Source organism: Myotis nattereri (assembly GCF_964212035.1).
Source record: "Myotis nattereri genome assembly, chromosome: X".
NCBI lineage: Eukaryota > Metazoa > Chordata > Mammalia > Chiroptera > Vespertilionidae > Myotis > Myotis nattereri.
Genome location: NC_138078.1, coordinates 48,536,346 through 48,549,103, shown reverse-complemented (window position 1 = coordinate 48,549,103; position 12,758 = coordinate 48,536,346). Strand labels below are relative to the sequence as shown.

Genomic DNA, 12,758 nt, shown 5'->3' with positions numbered 1-12,758 from the left:
TCCAGAATTTACCCAACTCATTTATCTAAAATATATGAGTCTTTCCTGACACTTTCCAAAGTACAGAGGCGGAATAAATAATACTTTTCCATGAAGAGCAGTTAATTTATAGTTATTCATATTTCTCAGTGTGATTTATCTGCATTGTCTTATTTGTTTATTTATAAGGTAAGGACAGTAATATCTACCTTTGGATAGTTGGGAAGAATAAATGAGAATGTTTGTAGAAAGACTTTCATAAACTTTTTCAGGTTCTGTGAATATGTAAGGTAGTGTTTTGAAGGCCTGAAGTATGGAGAAGAGAAGTGGTTCTATACTTGAAACTAATATAATAATGTATTTCAACTATAATTGAAACATTAAAAACATTAAAAAAGAAATGGTACATATTAAAAGGGGGGATGAATGTAACTCTATCCTTACTATATGCATTATACTATAAATGTTGAAAGTCATATTATTTGTGGTTTATGAAATGCTCAGATAATTCTAAAAGAGAAATGCATAATAACTGTATGTTGTTTGGCTCCGATTACATTTAAGAAATTCTGGTACGTGTGAGAGGGAAATATAATGAATATTATAATTCAATTTTCATGAGTGAAACAGAGTACATGGGTAATTCTGGGCTTGTCCTTTTTTGCTGCTGGCCAAGAAGGCCAGAGAAAAGTGATTGTTTTTGAGACATGGAACCAGTTTTGTGTTCTCTTTGCTGATGAAATGTGAAGGGCAGGGTATGTGTGTTCCTTTCACACTTATGAGGCCCAGATTTGAAGTGGAAAATGTGATTCTAAATTGTGGAAATTTGAAAAGGCATGGTAACCAGGTCTGCAGTCCCTGACCTCTGTAAAACCTTTATTATTATCATCATCATCATCATCACCATCATGATCATCATCAATGGTGTGTTCAAAGGGTCAGGCCTCTGAACATAAGTATTTCTGAATAAGGGACATAGACAAGATGATAATACAATTATTGACAGGTTAATCTGTTCTAGCCAAATGCCTGAACACATTTTATTGTGTTTAATCATGATAGCTAAACCGAGATAGCTTTTTATTGAAAGGAATAGATACTATTGTTTGTATTGTCTCACTTTCTGTTAGCCTGAGAGCAAAAACTCTTAGTAGGCCTGTGTATCTGATAGATGTAAAGATAGAGGATAATGAAACTAAGGTGTGAATGAAGAAACAGGAACAGGAAACCATAAATAACCAGCAAACTTGAGTTTTCCTAGAAGAGTTACTTTGGTGAGAACAGTGCTCCTCAAACTTGAAGAGCACACTAATCCCCTAGGGCAGTGGTCGGCAAACTCATTAGTCAACAGAGCCAAATATCAACAGTGCAACGATTGAAATTTCCTTTTTTTAAAATATATTTTATTGATTTTTTACAGGGAGGAAGGGAGAGAGATAGAGAGCTAGAAACATCTATGAGAGAGAAACATCAATCAGCTGCCTCCTGCACACCCCCTACTGGGGATGTGCCTGCAACCAAGGTACATGCCCTTGACCGGAATCGAACCTGGAACCTTTCAGTCCGCAGGCCGATGCTCTATGCACTGAGCCAAACCGGTTACGGCTGAAATTTCTTTTGAGAGCCAAACTTTTTAAACTTAAACTATATAGGTAGGTACATTGTTATTAACTTAATTAGGGTACTCCTAAGGCTTAGGAAAAGCCACACTCAAGGGGCCAAAGAGCCGCATGTGGCTCACGAGCTGCAGTTTGCCGACCACGGCCCTAGGGAATCTATAAAAATGCAGATTCTGATTCAGCAGATCTGGGTGTGACCTGGGAGTGTGTATTTCCACCGAGCTTCCAGGTGATGATGATCCTAAGAACCACTCTTGCAGTAGCAACTGGCTGGACCTCTTGGTGGAGGTGATATTTTAAAAATTTGAATAAAGATAATTTGTCAAATGGGTACCTAATTGTGATTTTATTTTATATCATCATTAACCTTTTACATAATAAAATTCTAAATTATTAACCAAAAGGAAAAAAAAAGCCTAAACATGTGTCTGGCCATACCACCTTCAGTTTTTACATTCAGTGCCCCTTATTTTAGGTCCTTTGGTGAATACTCAGTGAGCAAGCCAAACTTGTTCCCCTACCAGATTGTATTTCAACCCAGGAAGTCATCTGGTTAATATGTAAAACGTCCAGATGTTGTCTCTGTTGTCATGGGAAGAGCCCTTGAGCTCATGGGATGTGCCTGCAACCAAGGTACATGCCCTTGACCGGAATTGAACCTGTGATCCTTCACTCCGCAGGCCAATGCTTTATCCACTGAGCCAAACTGGTTAGGACTAAATGCTTAAGTTTTTACGGGCTTTGAGTAGAACAAACAGGTCAAAGAGGACAGGGATTGAAGATGAAACACGTCCCATAACTTAAAAGAACTTCACTAACCTGCCCTTGTCCCTCTTTAATGTGTGGTTTTGGTTGCTCAAATCTTCTACAGATAGTGCAATCTTTTTTGTTTGTTTGTTTGTTTAACATCATTCAATGTAAGTTGTTACCTGCTGCAATCATTTCCCTTTGCTTTACTCCTATTTTCCCTAATAGAGATGAGGATATTGGTCAAAGTAAAGCAGTGTTGACCATTTCTCCTGTTTTCTTTGCAGATTATTCCTCAGCTGTTCAGAAATTTTCCCAGACTCTGCAGTCCTTTCAGTTTGATTTTATTGGAGACACTCTGACTGATGATGAGATTAACATTGGTAAGTCTTCAGCTACAAGAGGCCACCTGCTGCCTCAAGGCTGGTCTGAAACCATTCATCCTCCTTGTTTGTGGATGCAGAGAACCTGGGCATCTTTATCCCTGTGGTCAAGTATCATGCTCCAGGGAGGCTGCTTAAGAAGGAGAAAGAAACATTTCCTCCCAGTCCCATGTATTTCTCACCAAGAGCAATCAAAAGATACCCCTTAAAACCTCCATTAAGGCCTTTTACTCAGTCAGTATGAAAGGGAATTTTTCTTCTTCTTTTTTTTTTTTTTTTACTGCTTAAAGTAATACAAAGGGTATTACATATGTGTCCATTTTTTCCCCCCCGCCCTAGACAGTCCCCTAGCCTCCCCTATCCCCCAGTGTCTTATGTCCATTGGTTATGCTTATATGCATGCATACAAGTCCTTTGGTTGATCTCTTACCCACCTACCTCCTGTCCCCCAACCCTCCCCGGCCTTCCCGCTGCAGTTTGACAATCTTTTTGAGGCAGCTCTGCCTCTGTATCTATTATTGTTCAAAAGTTTATAATGGTCTCTATTATCCATGAATGAGTGAGATCATGTGGTATTTTTCCTTCATTGACTGGCTTATTTCACTTAGCATAATGCTCTCCAGTTCCATCCATGCTGTTGCAAATTGTAAGAGTTCCTTCCTTTTTACAGCAGCATAGTATTCCATCGTGTAGATGTACCACAGCTTTCTAATCCATTCATCTACTGATGGGCACTTAGGCTGTTTCCAGATCTTAGCTATGGTGAATTGTGCTGCTATGAACATAGGGGTGCATATATCCTTTCTGATTGGTGTTTCTGGTTTCTTGGGATATATTCCTAGAAGAGGGATCACAGGGTCAAATGGGAGTTCCATTTTCAGTTTTTTGAGGAAACTCCATACTGTCTTCCATAGTGGCTGCACCAGTCTGCATTCCCACCAGCAGTGCACAAGTGTTCCTTTTTCTCCACATCCTCTCCAGCACTTGTCGTTTGTTGATTTGTTGATGATAGCCAGTCTGACAGGTGTGAGATGGTACCTCATTGTTGTTTAGATTTGCATCTCTAGGATGATTAGTGACTTTGAGCATGTTTTCATATGTCTCTTGGCTTTCTGAATGTCCTCTTTTGAGAGGTGTCTATTTAGGTCCTTTGCCCATTTTTTGATTGCATTGTTTCTCTTCCTTTTGTTAAGTTGTATGAGTTCCCTATAAATTTTGGAGATTAGGCCCTTATCAGATATGACATTGGCAAATATGTTTTCCCACACAGTGGGTTTACTCGTTGTTTTGTTGATGGTTTCTTTTGCTGTGCAGAAGCTTTTTATTTTGATGTAGTCCCATTTGTTCATTTTCTCTTTAGTTTCAAGTGCCCTAGGAGCTGTATCAGTGAAAAAATAGCTTTGGCATATGTCTGAGATTTTGTTGCCTTTGGATTCTTCTAGAATTTTTATCCTTTCCTGTCATACATTTAAGTCCTTTATCCATTTTGAGTTTATTTTTGTGTATGGTGTAAGTTGGTGGTCTAGTTTCATTTTCTTGCATATATCTGTCCAATTTTCCCAACACCATTTATTGAAGAGACTATCTTGGCTCCATTGTATGTTCTTGCCTCCTTTGTCAAATATTAATTGAGCATATTGGTTCAGGCCGATTTCTGGGCTCTCTATTCTATTCCATTGATCTATATGCCTATTCTTGTGCCAGTACCAGGCAGTTTTGAGAACAGTGGCTTTGTAATACATCTTGATATCTGGTATTGAGATCCCACCTACTTTGGTCTTTTTCAGGATTGCTGCAGCTATTCGGGGTCTTTTTTATTCCAGATGAATTTTTGGAGAGTTCGTTCTAGATCTCTGAAGTATGCCGTTGGTATTTTAATGGGAAGTGCGTTGAATTTATAGATTGCTTTGGGTAGTATGGACATTTTAATGATGTTGATTCTACCAATCCATGAACACGGTATGTTCTTCCATCTGTTTATGTCTTCCTCTATATCTTTTTTCAACGTCCTGTAGTTTTCTGAGTAGAGGTCTTTTACCTCTTTAGTTAAGTTTATTCCTAGGTAGCTTAATTTTTTTGGTGCGATGTTAAATGGGATTGTTTTTATAATCTCTCTTTCTGATAGTTCACTATTGGTGTATAGAAATGCCTCAGATTTCTTGGGGTTAATTTTGTATCCTGCTACATTGCCAAATTCATATATTAAGTCTAGTAGCTTTTTCATGGAGTCTGTAGGGTTTTGTATGTATAATATCATGTCATCTGCAAATAAGGACAGTTTTACTTCCTCTTTTCCAATTTGGATGCCTTTTATTTCTTCTTCTTGCCTAATTGCAATGGCTAACACTTCCAGTACTATGTTGAAAAGGAGTGGTGAGAGGGGGCATCCCTGTCTTGTTCCTGTTCTTAGGGGAAATGGTGTTAGTTTTTGTCCATTGAGTATGATGTTGGCTGTGGGCCTGTCATATATGGCTTTTATTATGTTGAGGTATGATCCTTCTACTCCCGCCTTACTGAGAGTTTTTATCAAAAATGAGTGTTGAATTTTGTCAAATGCTTTTTCTGCATCAATTGATATGACCATGTGGTTTTTTTCTTTCAATTTGTTTATGTGATGTATCACGTTTATTGATTTGCAGATATTGTACCATCCTTGCATCCCTGGGATAAATCCTACTTGGTCATGGTTTATGATCTTTCTGATGTACTGTTGGATCCAATTTGCTAAGATTTTGTTGAGGATTTTGGCATCTATGTTCATGAGGGATATTGACCTGTAATTCTCTTTCATTGTGTTGTCTTTACCTGGTTTGGGTATTAGGGTGATGCTGGCTTCATAGAATGAGCTTGGAAGTGTTCCTTCCTCCTGAATTTTTTGTAGTAGTCTGAGGAGGATAGGTTTTAGTTCTTCCTTGAATGTTTGGTAAAACTCCCCTGTGAAGCCGTCTGGTCCTGGGCTTTTGTTTGCTGGAAGCTTTTTGATGACTGCTTCAATTTCTTCCATAGTTATTGGCCTGTTGATATTTTTAGATTCTTCCTGATTGAGTTTTGGAATGTTGTATTTTTCTAGGAATATGTGCATTTCCTCCAGGTTGTCTAGTTTGTTGGAGTAGAGCTGTCCATAGTATTTTTTAACAATCATTTGTATTTCTGTGGGGTCTGTTGTTATTTCGCCTCTATCGTTTCTGATTTTGTTTATTTGGGTCCTCTCTCTTTGCTTCTTGGTGAGCCTGGCTAGAGGTTCATCAATCTTGTTTATCCTTTCAAAGAACCAGCTCTTGGTTTCATTGATTTTCTGTATTGTTTTTTTGGTCTCTATATCATTTATTTCTGCTCTAATCTTTATTATCTCCTTCCTTCTGCTCACTCTGGGCTTTTCTTGTTGCTGTCTTTCTAATTCTTTGAGTTGTAGAGTTAGATGATTTACTACCATTTTTTTCTTGTTTTTTTGAGATAGGCCTGTAGAGCTATAAACTTCCCTCTCGGGACTGCTTTCATTGTGTCCCATAGGTTTTGGATTGTTGTGTTTTCATTGTCATTAGTTTCCAGGATGTTTTTAATTTCTTCTTTGATTGCATTGGTAACCCAATCAATATTTAATAGCATGCTATTCAGCTTCCAGGTGTTTGAGTATTTTGGGTTGTTTTTATTGTAGTTTATTTCTAATATTATGCCATTGTGGTCTGCGAAGACGCTTTTTATGATTTCAATCTTCTTGAATTTGGGGATACTTTGCTTGTGACCCAATATATGGTCTATTTTTGAATATGTGTTATGAGCACTTGAGGAGAATGTATATTCCGTGGCATTGGGGTGAAGTGTTCTGAAGATGTCTATTAAGTCCATCTGATCTAGTGAGTCATTTAGGATTGCTGTATCTTTGCTGATTGTTTGTCTAGAGGACTTAACTGATTTGGAGAGGTCAACTATTCAGAGCTGGTTCCTTAATAGTTACCCACTCTGTGTTGTTGCTGGGATTGAAAATCCCTCTATAGGCCAGACCCTGTTAACTCCCAGGGACTGATCAGATTATTTTAATCCTTGATCTCGTTCAGGGTGGAATCTGGGTGTGGCTGTGCTCCTTGCCTGGGGGCTGGGGGGAGGAGTCTCACTCTCTGGAGAGAATGGCTGCCCCAGTCCTGGGCTCAGGGGTGTCTCAGCACTCAATTTGCTGCCACCTCTCCCGGCCCCCCTTCTCTCCTCAGACTCTCCCCAGATTCCACTCCTCCGCACCCTCTCCCTCTTTTCAGCCCAGGTGAGTGTCTGTATCCGAAATGTCTTATGAACAGGATTCAGTGAAAACAAACAAACAAATGCTGGCCGCGGAAACGGGGAAGGCTTGGTTTCTGTAAGCTCTTCTCTTACCTGCACTGCATGGTCTGGTCAGCTCTTCAGGCCGCCCCCTTTAGGCTCAGTCCTCCGTGATCACAGATCCCAGCTCTCAAATCCCCCGGCGGTGCCAGGAATCCCGTGGATCTCCTTTCCCCAGTCAGGGGCTGTGCCTGTCCCAAGGGGCGCGGCTGTCTGCCACGCGGTCTCCCTCCGACCCTCTGGGCTCAGAGGTCTGGCAAACTTTCCTGCCCAAATCCCTGTTTTTTTTACCTTTCCATGGGAGTTCTGCCCTTCCGGGCTGCAAACCGTCTCACCAGCTGAGCAATTTCGCTAATTCGTGGTGGGTGTTATTAGTTTCAGCTGATTACTCCATTTGCTCCAGGACAGGACCTGGGACGCATCGGCCTATATCACCATCTTCGTCTCTGGGAATTTTTCTTTAAAGAATTTTATACATGAAAAATATATTTTTGTAATGAATAAATTAAGACTGTTTTTTGGTTTATTTTCCAAAATGATTTACAGAAATAGTCTTCTAAGGAACAAATTCCTCAGAAAGTTTAACATTAGCATTTATATATGTACACCTTTTCAGGCAACAGGACATTTTGCATTTCCCTTGGCAAATGAATTTAATAACTTGCACTATGAACTGTGTGATCTTGGTCAAGGTATTTCCTGTGTTTCTTTCTACAAGCCTTAGCCTTGTCTTCTTAAAAATGTTATCAATATCTGTCTCAAGGATGTTACAAAGAGGAGACTGAACAGTGGAATGAAAAAGAATGTTGTTTTAATTGTTATGAAGTTAAGGTAGTGTCAGCAAACTATGGCCCTTGGACCAAATCTTGCCATCTACGTTTTTTGTGTATTTTTTTTAAAATGCACAATAAATAAAAATTTGTTTTAACAAATCACACCTATTTATTTAAGTATTGCCCATGGGTGCCTTTCCAGTACAACAGTAATATTAAATAGTAATGGTAGAGACAGGATAGCTTACAAAGCCTAAAATATTTGCCTTCTGGCCATTTAAGAAAAGGTTTGGCAACCACTGAGTTAAAGACAGTGTAAACCAGTGGTCGGCAAACTCATTAGTCAACAGAGCCAAATATCAACAGTACAACGATTGAAATTTCTTTTGACAGCCAAATTTTTTAAACTTAAACTATATAGGTAGGTACATTAGTATTAATTTAATTAGGGTACTCCTAAGCTGGCCTTTGCTAAAAATGTCCTCAATCTGATTGAGGTATGTTCGCTGAGGTCGACCCCTTCCAACTCTCCCATCCACACTCGTCTTGTATACTTGTTTCAGATAGACGAGTGTGGATGGGAGAGTTGGAAGGGGTCGACCTCAGTGAATGTACCTCAAAACAATGTACTTACCCCACACTGCGTATCCCGCGGCCCGCCTGTGGTGCGTCACCAGTCGCCCAGTCACCCAGTCTCCAGACTGACCCTATAGACACCCCCCACTTCTTCTAATGCCACTTCTTCAAAATAGACTCGCCCAGGCTGAAAACCGACTTCTGCGAATGGGCAACGAGGTTTCAATCACACTGTACCTGTGCGCCTGCACGTGGTATTTTGTGGAAGAGCCACACTTAAAGGGCCAAAGAGCCGCATGTGGCTCGCGAGTCGCGGTTTGCCGACCACTGGTGTAAACCATTTGTAATATTCGAACATTGAACCACAGAACTATTGTGAATAATCTAATGTTACTGAAACAGGTTAGTAACAATTATCTTTTTTTTTTTAATATATTTTATTGATTTTATATAGAGAGGAAGGGAGAGAGATAGAGAGTTAGAAACATCGATGGGAGAGAAACATCGATCAGCCGCCTCCTGCACATCTCCTACAGGGGATGTGCCCGCAACCCAGGTACATGCCCTTGACCGGAATCGAACCTGGGACCTTTCAGTCCGCAGGCCGACGCTCTATCCACTGAGCCAAACCGGTTTCGGCTGTAACAGTTATCTTTGTGAACTCCAGAGTTAAAATATAAAAATGTATTATTATTATTACTATTTTAAATATTATTTTTCAATTACAGTTTACATACAATATTATATTAATTTGTATACAATGTAGTGAATAGACATTTATATACCTTACAGAGTGAGTTCCCTATAAGTCTGGTACCCATCTGACACTATACATAGTACAGTATTATTGACCATATTCCCTATTGTCTGCTTTACAGCCCTGTAGCTTTTTTTTTTTTAATAACTGACAGTTTTTTACTTATTTATATCTTTCACCTTTTTCACCCATTCCCACTGTGCCCCTCACATCTGGTGACCATCAATTTATCCTCTGTATCTTTAATTTTTTTATTTTGTTTATTTATTTTGCTGTTTTATTTTTACTTATTTATTTTTAATTTTTATTGAATTTATTGGGGTGACACAGGTTAATAAAATTATATCATTTCAGAGGTATAATTCTTTAATACAAAACCAAGTATTGTATTGGGTGTTGACCACCCAAAATCAAGTCTCCTTCCATCAGTATTTATCCTTATTTTACCCTCTTCTACCTCCCCCACTCCCCATTCCCTCTGGTAAACACCTACTTTTGTCTGTATCTATGAGTTTTTTCTCTCCTTGCTTAATCCCCCCCCCCCCATCCCCATCCCCTCTGACAGCTGTCTGTCTGTTCTCTGTATCTATGAGTATGTTTATATTTTGTTAATTTATTTTGTTCATTGCCTTCCATATATAAGTGAAGTCGTACGGTACTTACCTTCCTCTGACTGGCTTATTTCACTTAGCATAATACTCTCCAGGCCCATCCATGTTGTCTCAAAAGGTAAGATTTCCTTCTTTTTTACAGAGGGGTAGTATGTCATTGTGTAAATGTACCACAGCTGTTTTAGGTACTCATCTATTGATGAACACTTGGGTTGCTTCAAAATCGTGGTTATTGTTTGTAAATTATAGTTCAGTGAACATAGGGATGCATATATTCTTTCAAATTTTGTGTTTCTCCAGATATAGTCCCAGAAGTGGAATTGCTGGGTCATAAGGCAGTTCTGTTTTTAATTTTTTTAGGTAATTCCATACTGCTTCTGACAGTGGCTGTACCAGACTGCATTCACACCAACAGTGCAGGAGGATTCCCTTTTTCTCCATATCTTTTCCAACACTTGTCCTTTGTTGATTTATTGATGATAGCCATTCTGACAGGTGTGAGGTGATACCTCATTGTGGTTTTAATTTGCACCTCTCCAATGATTAGCGACCTTGAGCATTTTTCATATGTCTATTGGCCATCTGTATGTCCTCTTTGGAGAAGTGTCTATTCAAGTCACTTGCCCAATTTTCATTTGAATTGTTTGTTTTTTGATGTTGAGTTCTTTATATAGTTTGGAGATTAACCCCTTATCAGATGTATCATTGGCAAATATGTTCTCCCATTCAGTGGGCTGTCTTTTCATTTGGTTGAATGTTTCCTTAGCTGTGCAAAACCTTTTTAGTTTGATGTAGTCACATTTTTTTTCTTTTGTTTTCCTTGCCTGAGGAGATGCATCAGAAAAAAATTGCTATGAGAAATGTCTGAGATTTTTCTTCCTATGTTTTCTTCTAGGATGTTTATGGTTTCAAGTCTAAAATTTAAGTCTTCAATCCATTTTGAATTTATTATTTTGTATGGTATAAGAAGGTGGTCTAGTTTTTCTTTTTTTGCATGTTTCTGTCCAATTTTCCCAATACCACTTGTTGAATAGACTATCTTTTCCTATTATATGTTCTTGCATCCTTTGTCAAATATTAATTGACCATAAAAGTGTGTATTTATTTCTGGGCTCTCTATTCTGTTCCATTGATCTATATGTCTGTTTTTATGCCAGTACCAAGCTTTTTTTGTTTTGTTTTGTATTGTTTTGTTAATCCTCACCTGAGAATGTTTATTCCATTGAATTTTAGAGAGTGGAAGGGAGAGGGAGAGACAGAGAGAAACATTGATTTGAGAGACACACATCAATTTGTTGCTTCCCACAGGTGTCCCACTCAGGGTTGGGGATTGAGCCTGCAACCAAGGTACATGTCCTTTACCAGAATCGAACCCAGGATTCTTAAGTCTGCAGGCCAACACTATCCATCTAGCAGAACTGGCTAGGGCCAAGCTATTTTGATTAATATGTCCTTGTAGTATAGTTTGATATTAAGGTGCATGATTCATCCAACTTTGCTATTCTTTCTCAAGATTGCTATGGCTATTTGGGGTCATTTGTTGTTCCATATAAGTATTTGGAATATTTGTTGTAGTTCTATGAAATAGGCCATTGGTATTTTTTGTTAATCCTCCACCAATGATAATATTTTCTGTTGATTTTTAGAGAGTATGAAAGGGATGGGGAGGGAGGGAGAGAGAGAGAAAGAGAAGCATCAATGTGAGAGAAACATCAATTGTTTTCCTCTTGCACATGGCCAGGCCTGGGGATCTAATCTCTAATCCAGGTATGTGCCCTGGACTGGGAATCAAACCTGTGACCCTTTGCTGCATGGGACAACACTCTAACCATTTAGCCATGCCAGCCATTGGCATTTTGATAGTAATTGTTTGGAATCTATAGAGTGTTTTTGGTTGTATGAACATTTAAATGATGTTAATTCTTCCTATCCATGAACACAGTATATGCTTCCAATTATTTGTGTCTTCTTCAGTTTCTTCCTTCAGTGTCATAATTTTCTGCGTACAGGTCTTTTATATCCTTGGTTAAATTTATTCCTAAGTATTTTACATTTTTTGAAGCAACTGTGAATGGGATTGTTTTCTTAGTCTTTCTTTTTCTTTTTTTAAAAAATATATTTTATTGATTTTTTACAGAGAGGAAGGGAGAGAGATAGAGAGTTAGAAACATCGATGAGAGAGAAACATCGATCAGCTGCCTCCTGCACATCTCCCACTGGGGATGTGCCCGCAACCCAGGTACATGCCCTTGACCGGAATCAAACCCAGGACCTTTCAGTCCGCAGGCCGATGCTCCATCCACTGAGCCAAACTGGTTTCGGCTTCTTAGTTTTTCTTTGTGAGAATTCATTATTGGTGTATAAAAACGCAACTGATTTCTGGATATTTGTTTATAAAGTATCCTGCTACTTTACTGAATTTATTAATCAGTTCTAGTACATTTTGGTGGAATCTGTAGGGTTCTCTATCTGCAATATCATGTCATCATCAAATAATGACAGTTTTACTTCTTCATTTCCAATTTAGATGTCTTTTATTTCTTCTTCTTGTCCAATTATTGTGGCTAGAACTTCCAGTACTATCCTATCTAATAATAGAGAGACATGGTAATTAGCAGTACCCCCGCTACCCTTCCCATTGGCTAATCAATGAGATATGCAAATTAACTGCAGCCAAGATGGCAGCCGGCAGCCAGGCAGCTGAAGCGGAACATGAATCTTGCTTGCTCCAGTGACGGAGGACTCCAATATTCCCCGCCTGCCGCAGCCCAGCTCTGAACTCCTGAAGCAACAGCTCCATAAGATACAATGTTTCAATTATAGAAGCTAAAAGATGGTCGTTAATTTGCATATACCAATTGCAAGGGAAGACTGAGGATAAAATGGAGGCCAAGCGGTACAGAAGGGAGCTAAATAGAGGCCTCGAGGACAGAAATGGAGCCAAGGCTGCAGAGGTGGGAGGCAGGAGGTGGGAGGGCAAGCCCAGCCACAGCGGCTGCGAG

At 39.2% G+C, this 12,758-nt stretch overlaps 1 protein-coding gene across 1 annotated transcript in view; it reads left to right on the top strand.

Moving 5' to 3' along the window:
• OPHN1 (oligophrenin 1) overlaps positions 1-12,758 on the top strand; it is a 629,793-nt gene that overhangs the window by 146,424 nt on the left and 470,611 nt on the right. Inside the window, exon 3 of the mRNA XM_081080828.1 lies at positions 2,633-2,728. Coding sequence (XP_080936954.1) covers positions 2,633-2,728 — 96 coding nt within the window. The remainder of the gene's footprint in view (positions 1-2,632; positions 2,729-12,758) is intronic.